Below are 20,837 nucleotides of genomic sequence, written 5' to 3' on the forward strand. Positions count from 1 at the left end.
AAAAAAAAAACAATGGAGACACAGTATTAGATGTGGTTAACACTAGGCTGGTCACCGAGCTCCTACAGGGATGGATGTGTTGCTCAGCTGGGGGAGTGGGGTCAGCAGGCTGCCTGTGGTAGTCATCTCCTCTGGGGTCTGCGTCGGCTGCAGAGCCATCATGTTTCAGGTCACGTCCTTCCCAGGGCAGCTCGTGGCCAGTAACTGAGAGGTGTGGGTAAAAGGGGCTGACCACTCTGCCCCAATCCATGCCAAAGTGCTTCAAGTCCCTTGCAACATTTATTTTAGTAGAACCCAATTTCTGGGGCACCTGGGTGGCTCAGTGGTTTAGCAATGGCCTTTGGCTCAGGTCATGATCCTCGAGTCCTGGGATCGAGTCCTGCATCAGGCTCCCTGCAGTGGCCAGCTTCTCCTTCTATGTCTCTGCCTCTGTGTGTCTCTCATGAATAAATATTTTTTTTTTTTTAAAGAACCCAATCTCTCATATCAGGTTTAGCTGTTCAACTAACAAAATGTCTCTATTGGTACACTGGCGTGGAGAAAGGTAGGTTCTGGTTATCCAGTGATGCGTGGAACAGTCGTACTTCCTGACCCGCAGGTAATCACTTAGCGAGGGAGTAGGTGTTAAGTAAAAATTGAAAAAATTAAAAATATATATTGTACTAAGTGTCATTAGTGTCTGTGGAAAAACTGAAAACCCTCATAATGTTGATATCTCTATTAGTTGGCATATATGTAAATATATGTAAAGTACTATTTTCACGTTAAAATTATAATATGGGCATTTACTCAGAATGCACTTTGTCAAAATAACACTACAAAAAAAACTGTTGTCATAACACAATGTTTATTTATTTAATCCTTTTAAATCTGAAATCTAAGTCAACCATTCAGTTACCTATGTTCTTATCACCCCAGATCATGGGTAAAATTAAAGACTGCATATGGACTTTTTTTTTTTTTTTTTTTTGCATATGGACTTTTGATATAAAAAAGGCAGATGTAGAGTCTAGTAAGGATCTATTGTTTTGAGCTGCCAAACACCCGCTATTATAATGGCACCCGGGTTTCCTGTGGTGAACTGTCTGCTCTCCTACTATGGGTCCACGTGGTACACAGCTAGTAATCAGAGTAGAACTTTTCTGTCCTGGTTCACAAATGCGTAATCACAAGCAGACCAATGACAGTGAGCTCCTGGACTTCGCTGGAGCTATTATGTAAGAAGCTCTCATTCCAGCAGGATCAGGAAGCTGGTGGAATGTCAGTGTGGAGCTTCTGGGGGCCATCATGTTGCCCCAGGACGAAGCCAACCGAACCCCTTGAAAACAGGTTTTAGGGAAAAGCTTAAAATTACAATGGGTGAGCTAGATGTTAAGGCTCAAAACAAGAGGGTCTTATCATTGTCAGATTATGATGCTATAATGCCATCTCTGCAATTAAATACACATTCATCCCAGGGTCTCCAAAATCGCTTTAGAATCTAACCTCTTTCTAGGAAGTAGCAAAATGAAAGGTCATTTTTGGTAGTCCAATAACAACTGTCCATTAGTCTCAACATTAAAAATTGAATGCAATGATTTAAAGAAAAATAACACATTATTGTTTACATACTAGATCCAGAATCACGTGCTTCCTAATGATTAGAGTTTAGTCATATTTGGAAAGGAACAGAAGACGGTGGCTGAGCAGCACATCCCCTCATAAAAGATACCTGAACAGTATGCTCAGGATGATTAGTATTAAGGATTTGAACATAATGCAGTTTTCCTCAGAGGAAACAATCTTAGTTTCTAAAGAGCATTCACTTCTGACATCTCGATTCCTGATTTCAGTGGCTGCAGACTCTGTACCTCTGTGCCACACTTAGGGCAAGTAAAGTACATGTCAAATAAGAAACTACTCTTAACACAGTAGTAGCAGAAGATATGCTCACATCCTATGGTGTGAGGCATGGTGGGCCACTCTCCACACAGAGAACACTGTTTGCCGCTTGTGGCTAGTGTATTGTCACTGGTAGGAGCACCGGTAAGAGGAATACACCATGAAGATAACTTAGCTTTCAACTTCTGGATATTGATAAGCGGAAGGAGAAAAATCAGAAACTCTGCAAAACCATGCCAGAGAAGTTCCCTATTCATATACTCAAAGCCAACCTCACGTACGTTTTGGGGCTTGCAAAATACAGAACGAATGCCTAGGAGACGTTCTGTCAAAGTTGCAAACTTGCCCCTCTGAAGGAAAATCAGGAAATTAATCAGCCCGCCTAATTTCAGAAGTCCAACCATGATGTTCACACACTGCCTGGCTTTCCCAAACGACGCCAAGTGACGGTTTCGAAATAGGTCGTAGCAGCGCTCTTCTAGCCACGTCCCGCCAATCGTACACACAGCATACCACAGCTTCTGATTCTTACTCGGCGGCTGGTACCTCAGCTTCGGGGAAAAATCGTTTTTGTACTGAATATTCAAAACAGACTGTCCCACGGTGGCATTTTTAGAGTAGATGGTGAATCGCCACAAGAAAAGCCACAGGAGCGCTTTCACCTCTGGTTCAAAGTGCGCTAACAGTCCTGGCTTAAACCCGTGAAAGCACTGAGTAAACTGGGCCCAAACCAGCTGCTCCAGGGCCTTGTTGAGTTCAAGAGCATCCAACTGACTTATTCTTAGCACTCTGTCTGTCCTCTTTGTCTTCTCTTCTCTGGAAGCCATGTCTTCTCGGAAGGTCTCTGGGGATAAAGTACAATTAGGGAACATCAAACATCTGTAAGCTTGTACCATCTTCTCAACTTATGGGTCTGAAACTGTGATACGCAACTGACCAGGGCACACAGAAGACAGAGCGGGCAGGAGGTGTCAAATAGCATCGAACAATCACCTCCTACATGGAACCTTTTCCTTCTCCTCTCTCTCCTCCCTCCCTCCTTTCTTTTCTTTGTTATTTATTTATTTATTTATTTATTTATTTATTTATTTATTTATTTATGCCCTCCTCATCAAAGGAATAACAGGTTGTAGCAAGTTGTACCCTCTTCCCACAAATTATCTCCAAGTAATCCTCCTTGGTCATTTTAGCAGGGAGATCATAAAATCCGGGGCTAACAGGAATGAAGCTAAATAATAGCATGACTAATGGAGAAACACATGAACTTAATAAATACAGTGAACTCTATGGAACATTCCAGCGGATGGTAAGTCAAGACCTCAGGTTAATTGCCAGCACTTCTACGGACTCCAAAGGTATATATATATATTTTAACAAGTCATTTAATCTTTCTGAAATAGGTTTTATATCCATAAAGTTAGGAGAAAAAATTAAATAGCGTTTACTATGTTATCATACTATTGCAGAAAAGAAATACTAGCACAAAGCAACATGAATGTAGAAATGCTGTTAAGATATTGAGAAGATACACATACAGTTTTCTAATAAAACTATGATATAAAAATATATGCAAAGACTTTTATAAATATCTTAGGAATCATCATAAAGGTGGTAAGGGGATAAAAATCTTTTAAAATGAAATAGAAAAAGCTGATTAGTGGTTAGCTAGGTATGAGTGACTCATTCAAAACACACTTAATAAATGCCTATTATGTACAAGCCATGGTGATTAAAACGCTCAGTGGCTGCTGTCATCAAGGAGTGTACAGACCAGTTAAAATATTTTACTTATTATTAAAAAACTGGCAAATCCAAACTATGACAAGAAATCTGTTTAAACTTAGTCTCTAAATTAGGCCCTGACTACATGGAGCTTGATCTTGGTCATGCAGGATCTCTGGGGCTTCAAAAGACCCAGTGCACTAATAGAACACCAAGTTATAGAGGGAGGCAGGTGTCCCACTTAAGTTCCTGGACAAGTCACTTCATCTAATCTCTGCTTTGTTTTTTTCACTTACAAAACTGAGGGCCAGAGATAAAATGACCTTGAGTCCTTTTATATTCTATTTATGATTTTTACTAAAAAGATATTAAACATAATTTGTTGGACATTAAAGAACTGAAAGGTACATCCTAAAATAAAGTTGTACCTCTTGAAACTGGGAATGTCTTTGACAATTAAAGAGGTCTTGCAGAGGGGTGTTTTTAAATTACCCATGGATCCTACATGACTTAGTAGTAGAAGACTACAAGCTTAACAAGTTCCCATATAGGTAAAAAAGTACCTATTGAATAATAGACTTTTACTGCTGCTTTCCTCTCAGTCTAGGTATTTGACAGGAATGCTTCTCTTCCATACAGGTCATCTGCCTTTTAGGGTGATCACATCTTTTTCCCCTTCCTGCAGCTCCCTCAAAATTTCACAGCTTAGAGCTATTGCAGGGGGGATTTTTGTGGCAAGTTCTGTGAAATCCTGGCCTCGTAGCCAGGAGCCACAGGAAAAGAAGGACGTTTAGGACCGAGTACCCTTTCTTCCTGCTACAAATCTCATCAATCCCCAAGGTTCTGCTCTTTGCCCCAAATATTTTTCTAATCCATTCACTACTCTATCCTCTGCAAGTTTTTCCCTAAATTCTATCTGCTCTTATCTCTCCATTGCATTACAACTAATTAGTCTATGGTGCCTTTTGCCTTCTCCAGTGCATTTTCCACATTGCAGTCATTTCAAACACACGAGCCTCCCAAACTACCCCAGCTTGGTTTCCTTCCTAATCTGTTGGTCATAAGGTGCCCCCTTCTCTTTTATCCTAGTGAACGTTTATGGTCTGTTCCCTCCATCTGGAGCAGTACACTCCTGTTCTTTACTTGAAAAACTCTGTTTTTGGTTTTTAAGTACCAAATTTTTAAGTAGTGGTTTAGGTATCACTTCCTCCTGACTTTCCAAACTGTGTTCTTCTCGTTGTTCTCTTAGCACTCCATTCTCCCACTTTCTTGGCCTTTGTGTACTATACATATGCTATTTTTTAAAGTCTATTTCTTCCACTAGAGGATAAATCCTGCTGCAAAGATTATTTGAGTCTTGTCACAGTTGGAACTTAGCAACAACCAGCACAGTGCCCAGTACGCATAATGCATGCTACACAGACCAGATGAACACGGTAAAGTCAGGGGAAGGGGAAAGATAGAAAATACAAATTTTACCCAGTAGCTTTTAAAACTATCTCAAATTACTGCCGGACTGTTGATTATTACCTATTTCAACATGTTTGCTGTACATCTACTGTTTACCAGTTAATGATGTAGGAGTAAAACTGACACAATCTCATCCCTTTGTGGAGACCGCAATATAGTGAGGTGGGGGTGGGTAAGAATGTGCTATATAAAATAAACAGGCAATTACAATAAGGTGTAATGAGTGATATGCAAGGGGAAATTCAGGGCATTATTTTTGATACTAGATCTCAGAAGGTCAGAGAAGGCTTCATAGAGAGGTAATATCTAAGCAGCTACCCAAAAGATTAGCAGTGTTAGCCTGGTAAAGGAAGGTAAGAATGCTATGCCAGGCAGAGGAAGAGCAGGCGACAAGGACTGCAGGCGTAAGGACAAAAGGCTGGAAAGGAAGGCAGGAGACCAACAGTAAAGGACAAGTTGAGGAGGCTGTACTTTATCAAGATGTTAATGGGAAACCACTGGACAGTTTAAGAAAAGAACTAATCAAATTTGCATTTTAGACAGCTTGTTCTGGCCACATTCACAGAATGGATTCAAGAAAAGATTCGAGGCAGATGGGCCAGTTATGATGACTGTTACGTGATTATGCCAAGTAATCAATGAGAAAGTCCCAATGGTCTAAATTATAAGGGTATCAGTAGGGATGGAGAAAAATAGGTATCTTTAAAGCTATGAGGTAGAAGTGACACAATTTAATGAGAAATAAGCCAAGAATAACTGACTTGAGTAATTGAGTGGATGGTAGTCCGATTCTCTGAAATAGGAAACACATGCAGGGATACAGGTTTGAAGGGAGAGGTAATAACCACAGTGGTGTTAGAGATCTGAGGCTCCTATGAGATAGCTAGAGCACAATAGGCAGCTGTGTGGAGATTCTGAAGGTGGGGTCCCTCTTGTAGGACTAATCTTTAAATCGACTTAATCTACTTAAATGCTAAGGTCAGGAAGGCAGTGAACTAAGCAAGAGCTGTAGGTCCTGTCCACTTACAACACAGTCAGCTTTCTTTGTAACAACATCACCTTCCTGTCATAATTTTCCTGCTCCAGCCAGCACAGCCCCTCATTGGTTTTGTTCACTGGCATCAAGCACATCTTTGGGCTTTCAGTCTTTCTATGCTGCAGTCTTCGTGTTGGCGTTGTAGAGTCTTTCTCAGACAACTTGAGCATTTATCATGATCACTTGGATTTCTTAGACTGCAGTGTCTCAGTTCCAGGGTTTCTGAATTAGTAAGCCTGGAATGGGAGCCAAGACTTTGCATTTCTAGCAAGTTTCCTGGTGATGTTGAGAATGACTGGGCTAGTCCACTTCAAGGCAAACTTCATAATTTTTCTGGCACATCTACATCCATCCATACAGCTCTGTGCTGCCTGCCAGCTCTCCCACTCATTTGTTTAGTTCTCCTCCCTATCTATATCCACAGTGCCTATTAGAAATCTTGCACGGACTCTCCCTTTCTTCCCTTAAGTAGACCTGATGCAGGGCGCCTGGGTGGCTCAGTCAGTTAAACCTCTGTCTTTGGCTTGGGTCATGATCCTGGGGTCATGGGACTGAGCCCAAGTGGGGCTCCCTGCTCAGCGGGAGCCTGCTTCTCCCTCTCTCCTCCCTGCTCATGCTCTAGCTCTCTCTCAAATAAATAAATAAAATTGTTAAAAAAAAAAAAAAAGTAGACCCTGTGAGCTTAAAGACCACTCATGAATTCCACAAACTCTATGGACATCAATACATCCTAGCCATGCTGGGAGCCTGGGATGCAGAGATAAACAAAACATCCTGGTTCTCACTTATGGACCTTAAACAAGGTCTAGCAAGGGAAACAGGCAAGTATACGGACAACTAGGGTAGAAACAGAGGTATAAGGTATTGCAGGTTCTTAAGGACAATATATACCATTTTGAAACTCTCTCAACAGAAAAAGAATTCTGAAATCCACGCAAAAATTCATTAATAAAAAAAATATTTTTCTCACCTTTTTCTGCAGCTTACAAATTTTCTCTATCTTATGAGTTATGTAATTGAGGAAAACAAGTAGAACTTTTTTTTTTTTTTTTAATGCAGAAGCAAATCAAAATCTGCAAAATTATTTGCCTACTCTTACCAAATCATCTCTTTCAGATTACCTCATTATTACCTCTGGGATAAAGTACAAACTTCTCTAACACAACCTAGCCCAATTCTGTCTCCATCTCTGCAAGTGGATAAGCCACTAGTATCCAGGGGAGTCTTTAATTGTGTGCCATCCCTCAGTCCTGACTCTGTGCCTTTTCTCATGTACCTAAAACACTTTACTTTCCCTGCCAACTCTTCCCACTGCCCACAACACTCTGCCCATCACATTCCTACTCTATTTCAACATTCTCTGTGAAACCTTCATAACCATCTACAACTCCTATTATCACCACCTTTACTCTGACAGCAACTGTCTGTGCCACTCAGTTGAGCCCTCAACCAATCATCCTGGGATTTTAGTCATGTCATTACATCTTTCCCTAGCTTATCTGTAAACTCATTAAGAGCCTTATCTTACACTTATTTCTCAAAGCAGCTGCCACTTACAGATGCTCATTTCTAGCTCAGTTTTCCTCATGCAAAATTCTACAATCATTCATGGTATGTGGGACTATAGCATACATGAGTCTTCTAGTGTAAGAGTGTCTACAACTGTGTGCCTTCCCCAGACTTCATATTCTGTAGTCAGCAAAATAAAGGAAGCTCTTTTACTTCAAACTACCCTTGAAAGGTTCTGACCATGAATACTGGACACAGATAGAGGTCCAACACTGCCAGTTCCCTTCTCTCCCCTCTCTCACATCCCCAGAATTGCACTGGGTAGATTGCTATTTTTTTCAGTTGAGTATCAGATGAAATATATGGCTTGTGTCAGAGGACCAGTTATGCCAATTCATGTATCTTTAAATAACAGAGTCGTAATCAGTTCTGCATTGTGGCTGATGGGCATGTTATTAATTACAAGATATACCACAACGATGGGCTCATAGTAGTCGCTCAATAAATGTTTGCTGAATTTATGTGCAATGTAATGAGTAGTTTGGTAGTTAATTGGTATACTGACTGAATATTGTATGAGGACACCTGGATGAACTGGCTGGTGAGGGAATCCTTCTCTTCCTCAGGTTCCTTACTTATATTTAGTGAAAAACTGGTCAGAGGAAGTGGTTTCTCAAAGAATCATCATTTCAAATACCTCATTTCTGGAGGAATCATACTTAACATTTAGCAAAGATAGGAATTTTTAATGGCTGCCAGAAAAGGAGACTTAACACACTCTCTAACCAATCCAATATTTAACAATCCTTATTATCAAAAAATTCTTTCTTATCCCTTCTGTTACAGTTTAACATTTTTTTCTTTCCTTTTTTTTTTTTCTCCCCAGGCCTGGCCTCAGTGTAGATTAAGAACAGCTGGGCTCGATCTCCTTCCTACGTAAGAATCTTTAATGGACCAAAAGACTATCATTAAACTGTTCTTCAGATTTTGCTTTTCCAGATGAATAATTTCTCTATTTTTTTTTTGTTTCAGGTTTTATTTTCTAACATTTTAGTCATTTTTGTAACTTTTTAAAGTTGTAAACATAAAACAGACACTGTCCATTACACATTATAGTTAAAGTGGAATATTCTTCCTATGCTCTACATTCCTATTTAGGTCAACTGTGACAGAGAAGAAAAAAAGCAGAATTAAAAATCAATCAGACCTGAGCTCAAGTTCCAGCTTTGTCACTTACTTACTACTTGATCTTAGAAAAAGTCATTACCCTCAGATTCTTTTTAAACCAAAAACATTTTTTTTTTTTAATTTTAGGGAAAGAGAGAATAAGAGAACCCGAGTGGGAGGGGCAGAGGGAGAGAGAATCTCAAGCAGCCTCTACGCTGTGCAGAGCGCCCAACACGAGGCCTGATGCAGAGCTTGAGCTCAAGATCCTGAGATCATAATCTGAGCTGAAACCAAGAGTCTGATGCCTAACAGTGCCATTTAGGTGCCTCCACCCTTGGATTCTTCATAAAGCTGGACATAACAACTACCACACACATAAAGTTGGAAATAACAGCTACCACACTCACAAAGTTGTTGAGGTTAAACCAAATAACATTATGAAAGTGTGGGGATCCCTGGATGGCTCAGCAGTTTAGTGCCTGCCTTCGGCCCAGGGTGTGGTCCTGGAGTCACAGGATGGAGTCCCCCATCAGGTTCCCTGCATGGAGTCAGCTTCTCCCTCTGCCTGTGTCTCTGCCTCTCTCTGTCTCTGTGTCTCTCATGAATAAATAAATAAAATCTTAAAAAAAAGAAAAAAGAAAGTGGTTTGGAAACTGATAAGTATTATTGCTATATTACTGCTACTTTGGCTAGGGATGGGCATAAGCAGAAAAAGACTCTGAGTTGATTCTGGCGAATTTATTTCAAAAGACTGAAATTTTCATTATTACTCATTAATGCCTTAATCTGTGGTGAAAGAATTTTTTTTTTTTTGCAGGAAATACGGACTACAAAATCAAAACATAATTGTGGCAATTAAATAGTGAACATGATGTCACAAATATGTGTGGAAGGAAGACTAGGTGGGAAGGGGCAGAGATATGGTTCAGTGAAACTCATCACACTACTATATCTTATCTGAAAGGAGATTATGGAGGGGGAATTCTTAGGGAATGGGTTCCAGTATGACCTGCTTCCTTGGTTATTTAACCATCATCAATATGGTAATGCCTATTATCTTGAAGCAAAGAAACTTAAGGAATGCACACTGATGATATCTGACTCTAGAGTGCTTTGCTGAAAGGCATGGTGCAGGCAGTCCAGACAGGCACCAAACTTTGGTTCATCACTAACATGTAACACTCTTTCTTTCTTTTTTTCTCTTTTGGGCAGACACATTTATTCTAAAATATTGGTTTTAGAGAAGGGCAGAGCCCAGGAGTAGAAGAAACTAGTAGGATAGAAATACTAGAAGTTCAATCATCCTGATTATGGAATCCTTTTCCTTCCACTGCTGTGTGATAACATTTGCCCATATAGGTATGAAGCATAGAAAAATGTCATAAATACTTTTAAGTCACATAAAGTTAATCTCCAAATAATGTAAGGTATAGGTTTTAGTGAATCCTAATTCTCTTACAAATGATTCACCTTAACCATTTTTTAAAAAAGATTTTATTTACTTATTTGAGGAAGAGTGGTTGAGAGAGAGAGAGAGAGAGAAAGCACATGAGTGGCGGGAGGAGTAGAGGGAGAGAAACAAGCAGACTTCCCACTGAGCAAGGAGCCTAACACAGGGGGCTTGATCCTGGGACTCCAGAACTGTGACCTGAGCCAAAGGCATATGCTGAATCCACTTTGCTAACAGGCGCCCCTCAGTTTAACCAGTGTTTTTTGAGCACTTACTAAATGCCAGGCAATCTCCTAGGTATCAAGGATTCAATCCAAAAATTTAACTCAGTTTACTTCCTTTTATTCAAGCATTTTTAAAGAAATAGGATGTTACTGTAATCAGGACTAGCCATTGATCCCTTAAGCAAAGAATGAATCTTCCCAGGCAGAAAAGAAAAAAAAAATGTATTTAAGACACAAGAACAGGTTGTGCAAATCCCAGATATGTGCAAACCATGAAACCTGGCCATGGTTTATCTGGGAGATATTGATGGATTCCAACAGAAGCTGCCTCCTCGGTGATTTAATCCCCAACAATGTGGCTGTGTTTGTTACCAGGAAGCAAAGACTCATGTCATCTGTAATGTCTGAGCAAAACAGGCCCCCAGGAGAGACTGGCTGAAGAGTTAACCCACTGCAAAAAGCCCACTTTAGGGAAACCACAATGATTTCATAGGCACAAATAATCACTGTAGGGAAGAGACATAATGATATATAGTTTTAAAAGATTAATTAGATAGCAGAGTTCAATTAAAACTGAAAAGGAAGGCTGCAGCTCCCAGAGACCAGTTAGGGGTTTCCTGCAACAATGCAAGGCCCCTTATTGAAAGTGGTAAGAACTTTCTAAAAATGTTAAAGTAATGACCCACTTCATTAAGAACTAATCAAAATCAAAAAGATTATGGCACCTTCACATTTTTGAATAAAAGATCCCCAATGCGTTTTTTGTAAACCAGTACTTTCCTGATTCTGTTACAGTGACTGTCATCCACATCCAACTATTAGCCAGTCTATTTCTATTTACTTACAGGAATTTAGTTTAAGTAAGGTTTAACGATCCCCAAATTATTGGTTCTTAAAGATTAGTATCTAGTTTCACAAAAGAAGGCTCCAACTTGAATAGTTAAAAAAAAATACAAACAAATCTTTTTCTTTAAAGCTGAGATTGTTCAGGATTGAAACGAACACCGTAAGATTTAATTCAAATTGATTTTTCCAGAATGTCAAAAACAGGCAATACCTTTTCCTATTCTGCCATGAAAACTCATTCTTTTAATACACAATTCTAGAACCCTTTCCATCCTCAATCCCCACTTCCCAAACTGTACTAATTTAAGATTCTAAATAGCCAACCCCGGGGGGGGTGGGGAACATTTATGGTCCTGCAAAGAGACTTATAAAAATAAAAAATAATTAATTAAAAGTATAATTGGTACTACACAATATATGTTTAGTAAAGGATTTTACTATGTTAAGGATACGGGAGAAAGATGTTCAAGGCAAATTAGAGCATCTATAGGGTTAGTGTGATTAACTTGTCACATAAATATGTTTAAGACAAAATGATCTAGCACAAAAAACTATTAAAAAGGTCTCCTGCTGACATTTTATCACTGGACATGTCATACTGCTTTTCTTTTGCAGAAAAAAACTACTGAAATTCATTTACTAAGAGCAGCGATATATAAATCTATCCTTAAATAACCCATCCTTTCCATTCACCCAAATAAAATTTTGTCATCTATATTGCATTCCAAAACCAAATAAACAATTGTATCTCACTATGGAATGAAAAATTTTCAGAATATACTTGAGCTTTTACGGAGTATAGTACAAATTATGAATGAATATATTTTATTTAAAACATGTTATTGACAGAAATCTATCAATAATAATGTGAGTATTGTCAAGGGCCTGTCAATATTAATGTAATTATGATTAAGGGGATAACATGGATTTTTAGCTATAATACCAAGTAACATCTCCTACATTGCTGCTATCAATATACACATTATTATTGACCTGTTCTGAGACTCTCAGTACTAGATGTATTACCATTAGGCATATTTGTCAATGCATGCTGCCTACAAAAACTCTACATTTAAATTTACAGTCCTATAAACTTTGTCAGCAGAAACATGCGATTCCTAAGTATTCTCTAAGGTATGCACCCACTGCGAAGCTACCCTTTTCCAGATCTACAATAATCATCCAGTGTTTAGTGTAACAATGTTGCTGCCACACTCTCCTGAGGGTTCAAGTAATCAAAACGGATGATACAACACATTCATTTTTTCCTCTTAGGTTTGAAAAAATTTTAAACTAATGTTTCATATTATGAGGTTATATGAATAAAGTTCTATAACTGGAGATCTTAAGCTTTGAACCTACACCCTACTATTTTATTTCCTTTGTGTAGTCAGATAGATTTACTGTCCATTGTATTGAAATCAATACTAATAAATGGGACATGCATCAAAGAGGGATTTAACAGGACACTGATTCCCAGAACACATTTCAAACATGAGCAAAAGAGAAAAAGCTATGACTGAGACCCATTAGGACAGTGTGACCTCTGGCATTGTGAATAGGCCTAGAAATCAACAACTACAAGTTCAAATCCCACTTCTGCCACAGGCTTGCTAAATGACTTGTCACTACTCTTTTGTTCTACTCTTTCATCAAATACAAACTAAGTTTCAATAGTTTATAGATATCCATTGATATAAAAATGTGCTCTTTTGGATACAGACATGTGAAATTTTAAAGTTCTGTAGTAGACACTAGACTTCTAAATTACTCTTCACTTAAATGTAATCCTCATCAATATCCAAATAGGATTTTTCTTTTTGAGAATGGTAGTGAGTACACAACAAAATATTTCTAAAATATATCTGAAGCATAAACTTCAAAATCACATAAACTGCTCAAAAAGATGAACAATGATAAATAATTTGCTCTAGCAGATGGGAAGTAAATATATATATATATAAAGATTTATATATATTTATATATATTAATATATACATTAATTTGGAGAGGAAAGAGAACTCAACTCACATACCAGAATCTTCAAGACTATAATTAGTCTTACACAATTGAGCACCCTCCTTATTTCATTTACGATGTACTTATTCAAGTATTTAAAACTAACACCAAAGTTTCCCTCTGGTTTTTTTAAACCTTAAAACAGAATTTCCAATACCTTGGCCTAACTTTACAAGTACATTTTTAAGAGAAAAGCATGGCACTCATAATCTTTTCTTTCAGAAAGTTGATACTTCTGAGTCTTTAAGGGAGAAAGCATGTTGTGAAAATAAAGAGCAGATGTTTGAGTGATTATAGGGAAAGAGAGTTAAACTGGTCCTGATTAGTTCTGTATCTTAGACCAGCTTCACCAACAGACTGTGTGACTCTAGACAAGTCATTTTAGCACACTACACTCTGTAGCAATTAAGAGACTTAAAAATAAATTTAAAATAATCAACTATGAAAAGTCTACCTATCTAGAATCCTTATATGAACTATTTTAAGAAACCTGGAAAGAGGAAGAAAAAAAATAAAACAGACATTTCCAACTATATAAAAATGATAATGTTGAACATGAGTGTGAAAAAGGCTAGAGAAAGTAGAGAAATCAGAACAGAATATGTGAGACAGAGACACAATCACAGAAAAAAAAGAGTAAAGCATCTAGAGGACAATACCCACCACTTTATGAGTTTATGACTATAGTAAGTATATACTACTTATCAGTTATCAAACGCTAACAAGGGACTATCATAGCTCAGTGTCTTTTGTAAAATTAAATATTAAATCATTTCATCCTTACCAATATTATGAAAGAGGTTTTTTCATCATTTATGTTTTAAAACAAGGAAACTGAAGCATAGACTTCAGTTAGCTGACTCGTGTAAAAAATTAACACAATTACATGTGGTAGAGCTATGCTCTGAACTAGTGTCTTTGATTGACAAGGTGGTGTGGCTCTAAAAGATGAACATAAACACTTTAGGAGGACACCATAAGACATGCAAATGGGGCTATTTTATTTTTATTTTTTATTTTTTAAATTTTTATTTATTTATGATAGTCACAGAGAGAGAGAGAGAGAGGCAGAGACACAGGCAGAGGGAGAAGCAGGCCCCATGTACCATGTACCGGGAGCCCGACGTGGGATTCGATCCAGGGTCTCCTGGATCGCGCCCTGGGCCAAAGGCAGGCGCCAAACCGCTGCGCCACCCAGGGATCCCTTTTTAATTTTTTTTTATGCAAATGGGGCTATTTTAAAAGGCTAATAAGCACTAAGAGATTAAGAGCATTGGGCATGAACTACAGCAAAAATTACAATCCAAGGATGACCAAACAAGAGCCACATGAAACACATGAAACAACTAGGTCTTTAAGTACTCTATAAAGTTAGAAAAGGGCTCTAGAACCTAAGGAGAGAATTTTAAACGACTTGCAAATTATTGGCACACATATTGGCCAATAATTGCGTATTTTATGGCATTCGAGACAACATGGAAATATCCACAAAGGAACAGAGGTATTAGCAATGGGAAAGGAGGAAGTACCATGTGATACATTATTACGTGTGAGGCATTATATTTTCTTCACGTTCTTTATCTCATTTAATCCTCGTAACAGTAAATAGTATCAGGTCCATTTTAAGAAGACAGAAGTTAGGCTTGAGAAGATTAACAACCTGTTTAAGGTCAGACTGACAATCAGTAGATTTCTGGTAAACAGTAGAGAAATTGTGGAACACACAAAGGAAGTTAGTAAGTAGTATGGATATGTGGTAAACTTGGAACCAATTCAATCCCGCAGAGCTCAAAGCAAAATGCTTTCCCTCAGGATCATTCACAAGACCAGACTGCCAGTCAAGCTCCCAGGACTTTGTAAATGGGGAAAGAAAGTAAAGGCATGTGGTAGAGTTGTTCACGTTGCCTGGGATGCATCTTGTCTACATTCCCTCTCCCTGACTCTATCCATGTGGTCAGAGAACCATTCAAAGAGACTGAACGTCAAATCTAAACAAAGGGAATATGTGGGTGAAAAAATGAGGTGTGAACATTCGTTTAACTGTTATGAACACATACTATATGCAAAGTAGAGGCAACACTACTTCAGCTAACGCTAGAAGGGATTCTGTTTTGCAGAATCAAAACAAAATTGGTCTCTAGCTCTTGGATTTTTTGTTTTAACAGTAAGAAGACAACTTGGATGAAATTTTATCTCACCTTATTGACAGGCAGTTAAGAAGGGAGAGGTCTGGAAAAAAAAAACATATTAAATAGAATAAAAAGCAACACAGAAAAGGGCATTTTGATTATATAGAGGATCAAAGGTTGAAAAGAAGTTGATTAACAGTGCACAATGGGAAGGCCAGAGATGCTAGACATTCTCTTCCCTGTTTTTACTTCCAGGTAGAGAAACCACAGTGCTGGCAGTTGGGAGAGCCAAGATTACATGGGGCAAACAGAGCAGTACAGAGCTTTTCTCCAGAGGTTTCTTCCACATTCCAAAAGAACTGAAGAGGAACATGTAGTGTTTAGAAACTGCTGTCATTTCACAGGATGGAGATAAAGGGGACATCCAATTTGCTTCTAGGTTGCCCAAGATAATCAAGGGAGGGGGAAAAAAAAAAAAGGACCAAGTGATTCAGAGCAGAACTTTTGTCCAGAAATAAAGACTGTGCACATGGCACACATCTTCCTGGTGCTACAAGAACCCCAGCACAGGGGAGTGATAGAAAGAGACTTTAAAATTACCTGATGCTGTGAGGAAAACTTGGGGCTAACACAGAAATGTACTAGTAATGTGATGTTGAGCAAGACCGTGAACGTCTTTAAGATTCAGTTACTGAATATGTGAAATAGAAAAATATCTGCCCTTTCTATTGTAAAGATTCTTAGGAGCTTCAAAGATAAGCACAGATTTTATGGGTAAAATACCAGGAGAGGAAGAGAGAAAAAATAAAGAATCATGATTCTGATCACAGAGAATTAAATTTGAAGTTTGTATTTATTTAACAAATGAGAAAATATAGATGTGTCTGTGGCCTGAAGTAATGAATTAAGGATGGCTGTAACTTTTACTGTTAAAGAAACTTACCAATTGAATGAATGCACACTGGATACAAATGAGTAATTTCCCTAAGAAACAGAATCCTAATGCTAGAAGTAAACACAGGTCATCTAGTCTAAGATATAAATTTAAATTTCCTAACAGAAACACTGTGTTTCAAACAGAACACATAAAATAGCTGCCCTGGTAAAATATCGCTGAGTGTCGGCTGGCTTTCTCTCCCTTATGTGGCTTCAGGTAATTTCTAGAGGAATTCTTCTTCAGAACAGATTTAAAACCACAGACTGAATGCTACCCCTAATTTTTAAAAATGAAGAGAATAAGGCCATGAGATTTCAAAGGAAACCAAAGTCCATTCTCTTGACTCAGTCTCCTACTCTCTATGGGCTGTTACTTCCATTTTCTTCAAGGGGGGGGGAAAAAAATATATATATATATATATAATAAATAGATTGTAAGAACATAAAAAATAATAAATAAGAAATATATATATGTACATATATGGGTTGTGGGGTTTTTTTTTGGCTTATATGGGTTGTGGTTTTTTTTTTTTTTTCTCTGCTTTGTACATAATTCCATTCTCTCTAGTTCTTTCGTCTCCTCCTGATTCAAGATCATCCAACTCTGATGTTTCTGGATGCAAGTAATTGGTAACACGGGCAAATCAGAGAGAAGATAAAGTGAAAAAAGAAAGTTTATTTTGTTTAGGTTTAACTAAAGATAACACATTAAGGGAAAGACGTTTGTTTAGACCGCAAATTGTGGTGTGGATAAAGCCTCAACCTCTCTGTAACCGCTCGAAATCTTTAAGGTTAAAAAAAACAAAAACAAACAAAACAAAACACCTCTCAAGGGGTGATCGCAGAACATACTAGACGGGGACGTCCAACACCTTGGTTTCGGGAGAAGCTCTTTCACGAAATGCAGTATCTTTGGAAAACGGGACCTCAGGAAATAAGTAAAGGACCCATGACTTTTCATTTAAAGCCCCAACAGGAAAAAAAACAAAACAAAACAAAAACCACCTCATTCTCACACTCTCGGTCGTCAGAAATCAACGCTAGATACGACAACATCCCCAAGGGCAATTCCTCCCCGAGGAAGAATGAGAACCGCGTCCAAGTCCGCAGGCGGTCAGGGAGGCCAGGAGCGTGCGGCCTCCTCGGGGTCCGCACCACACCGAGCGCCTGACGCGAGCCCCGCCAGTCAGCAGGGAGGGCGCCGCGTCCCGTGTGCGCCACTTCTTGAGAAGGAAACCTCCCCGCCGCCCAGGCCGCGGAGACGACTGGGAAAGCGTCTCAGAAAGTCACCTCGCGGAAGGCACCGGAGCTCAAGGCTGCAGCTCTGTTGGTCTTTTTTCTTTTTCTTTTTCTTTTCTTTTCAAGGGTGCGATTCTAAGGCTATTTTTGAGGGCCTGGGGCCTGCGTCCCCGCCTTTCTTCCCGGAACACGGGGGAAGGAAGCGCGGCCACCGCGGCGTGACCCTCCACGCCCTCCCGGCCGCAGGCAGGACCTCGGGGCTGCCCCGCCGCTCTCTCGGGCAGACACTGACCTGACGAGTCTGCGGAACGCCCCCGGCCCACGTAACTTTCTCTGAAACATTCTCCGGGAAGCTCGGCCTCTCCGAGCAGAACCGGGATTACCCAGGCTTCCGGGACGCGCGGGCTTCCGGAGCGACGCCGGACCCGGAAGTGTCTGAGGAAAAAGGGGAAATTAAACGCGGACGAGCGGAGGGAGCTGTAGAGAGCGCGGCGGAAGGCCGCGGAGGGCCGGCGCAGCCCCCGCGAGCGCCGAAGAGCCGAAGGGCCGAGGGGCCGAGGGGCCGAAGAGCCGAAGAGCCGAAGGGCCGAAGGGCCGAAGGGCCGAAGACACTGGCGCGCGGTGATTGGTCGGTTGGCCGCTCTGAGGAAAGCGCCTCTGATTGGCAGGCCCGTCGCGAACCCGGCGGCCCCGGGTCGGCGCCGCGCGTGAAGAGGCCTCGGTGTCAAGAGGCCGCGGGGAAGCCGGGGCCGTGCGAGGGCGGGGTGTTCCCTGCCCTGGGACGGCGCGGCGTGCAGCCCGACAGGCGCCGCCGAGTGGCAGCGGGGCGCCTCCGCAGCCCCCGGGGTGGAGTGGACGGCGCCCCGCGGACGGGCCTCCTGGGGAGGGGGCGCGCCCCTGGGCGAGGGAGGCGGCGGTTCCGGGGCCCCGGCGGCTTCGCGGCGCGTGCGTGCCGAGGCGGGGTGGCGGGCGGACCCCTGCAGGCCCGGGAGGCGCCCTGCTGGCCGGGCTCGACGCGCTCGCGCCCGGGGTGGGCGTGGGGGGTGGGGTGGGGTGGTGGCGAGCGCCTGGGTGCAGCGCGGTCCGCGTGCGTCACCCCGGAGCAGTTAGAAACGCGGCCTGCGCGGTCGCCCACCCCTGGGCAGCTGAGTCTGAACTGCCTGAGGCCTGAGGCCTGAGGCCTGAGGCCTGAGGGAAGGTCGTCTCTGAGGTCACCGGGCAGTGCAGCTGCGCGATGCCATCCCCCTCTGCAGTGTGGACGCCGAGTGTTGGCTGGAGGGCTGGCCCTAAGCTTGCAGGAGACGTAGGTAACTCGAGAGACGTGCACATAGTAGGGCTTAACTTCGTGGTGGTTGCCCCATGGTCCCCCCGCTCCCCAGGAGCACACAGTCCTGCAACAGCTGTCTTGTTACCTGTTCCAGAGCCTATACTGTGGAAGCGGTGTTACAAGGCAGATTTTTTTTTTTAATATTTTATTAATTTTTCATGAGAGACACAGAGGAGGAGAGGCAGAGACCCAGGCAGAGGGAGAAGCAGGCTCCATGCAGGGAGCCCGACGTGGGACTCGATCCTGAGTCTCCAGGGTCACGCCCTGGGCTGAAGGCAGACGCTGAACCGCTGAGCCCCCCCGCCAGGCTGCCCTCAAGACCGCTTTTTTCTTTCTTTTTCAAAATAATTTTTCTGAGGATCAGAGTTGTGACTCAGAATATGAAACAGGATGGATAAAAGAACATTTATTAATGAATTTTAGGACTGTTCGAATTCATTTTTTTTTTTTTTACCTCAAAGGTGTACAATTTAACATATTTATACCTGCAGTTTTGTCGTCTTCCATACATGGAGGAGATCTTGGAAAAAGCAGACCTAAGAAGGGTGATGTGGATGGTTTCCCGTATTAGTTAAAAAAAAAAAAAAAATGCTTCCCAGTTCATGAACTAACAGTCCAGATGAGATAGAGTAGTGGAGACAGGAGGGGAGGTTTTTCTAGAGCTGCGGTTGGCACCTCAAGTGTGGGTCGGCCAAATTGAGGCATGGGTAAAATGCACACTGGATTTCTAAGATATAATACGGAAAAGAAAGAACGTCAGCTAGTTCATTTTATACTGGTGACATGTTGAAGTGAGGATGTTTTTGAAAATTTAAGATTACATATGTGGCTTCTTGTTGCATTTCTGTTGAATGGTGCTGTTCTGGAGGGTAAGAAAATCTTTTTGAGGAAGACCAAGGCTTTCATTTATGAATTGTGAGGGAAGGTGGCCATGTTGGACTTCTCAGGTAGGCCAGCAGATATAACTTGCTTCATTTAATTTTTTATGGAAGTGGGGGAAAAAAAAAGTACCCCAAAAAGAGTAATATAGAAGACATTTTCAGAAAGCAAATTCTAAGTCATGGAACCTTATATATTGTCACATGAACATCACAATAGCTATTGATAATAATAAATGTACCAAACTAACAAGATATTTGAATTCTTTTTAATGAATCTGATTAAGAATGTACAGCATGCAGAACATTTGAGATTTTTGTTGAAAATGGTTAAAATAAGCTCCAACTTTTAACCTCTTGATATAATATACCTCTTGAGTTTTCCAGTGAGATAGTAAACTGAGATTTCAGGAAAGCTTTACTTCCAATTTTCTATACTTAATTTAAAAATGTATTTGTTTTTCATTCATTTATTTAACAGAAGCCTGCTGGGGGGCCAGGAATCTTGCTAACCAGTGTCGACGTAAAGGTGAACACGCAGACATGCCCTTACTCTCTGGAAACTGATGAGTACCAATTCAGAGACAGTGAAGAAGCAAATAACCATGGCATAGTGTATTTGGCCTTTGAGTGTTTTACCTCTATAAATGCAACATGTTAATTGTTTAAACCTAGAAATTATAAATTCTTGTCAACACGTTGATGAAGAGTCTTATTGGGACTTGGCTATGGGCTTAAAATATATTAGTTGAAAATCAGAGTATAATTAATCCATTAATTATGAGAACTTAAAAAAATTACAGTATTTCTTTAAATATAAAGAAAAGAGGAAAATAATAATAGCATATTATTTATGATGCTTTCTTCTAGCCTTTCAGCAACTTTTAGGTTCTAAGGAATTTAATAATAGAAGTGTAAAGGAGACATTGATTTATGCCCCTAACATAGTTTAAAATTGCTGACTTTAAAAAGTTAAATCCATTTTAGCATATTACATAGTTTTT

At 40.5% G+C, this 20,837-nt stretch overlaps 1 protein-coding gene and 1 long non-coding RNA gene across 4 annotated transcripts; one reads left to right on the forward strand and one right to left on the reverse strand.

The window, feature by feature from the left end:
• Window positions 1-828: 828 nt before the first annotated feature.
• PEX2 (peroxisomal biogenesis factor 2) lies at window positions 829-18,194 on the reverse strand. Of its 3 annotated transcripts, none has more exons than XM_025478053.3 (2): window positions 17,921-18,194; window positions 829-2,725 (listed from the first exon to the last, which is right to left on the reverse strand). In XM_025478053.3, exon 2 carries the CDS (start codon window positions 2,706-2,708, stop codon window positions 1,791-1,793), a length of 918 nt encoding a protein of 305 aa, XP_025333838.1. In that variant the 5' UTR covers window positions 2,709-2,725; window positions 17,921-18,194; the 3' UTR covers window positions 829-1,790. The 3 variants fall into 3 exon arrangements, with proteins under 3 accessions (XP_025333838.1, XP_048959687.1, XP_048959688.1); XM_049103730.1 differs by having other exon boundaries at window positions 17,680-18,179; XM_049103731.1 differs by lacking the exon at window positions 17,921-18,194 and adding an exon at window positions 17,395-17,545.
• Window positions 18,195-18,672: 478 nt separating this feature from the next.
• On the forward strand, window positions 18,673-20,534 carry LOC125752131 (uncharacterized). The gene is made up of 2 exons (XR_004810392.2): window positions 18,673-18,935; window positions 20,315-20,534. It is a non-coding gene; the product is annotated as an uncharacterized LOC125752131 (long non-coding RNA).
• The last annotated feature ends 303 nt before the right edge of the window (window positions 20,535-20,837 follow it).

This window comes from Canis lupus, chromosome 29 (assembly GCF_003254725.2).
Source record: "Canis lupus dingo isolate Sandy chromosome 29, ASM325472v2, whole genome shotgun sequence".
In the NCBI taxonomy this organism is placed as follows: domain Eukaryota; kingdom Metazoa; phylum Chordata; class Mammalia; order Carnivora; family Canidae; genus Canis; species Canis lupus.

Coding starts and splice junctions, on each gene's coding strand:
- PEX2 (XM_025478053.3), bottom strand. CDS start 2,708: ATGGCTTCCAGAGAAGAGAAGACAAAGAGGACAGACAGAGTGCTAAGA.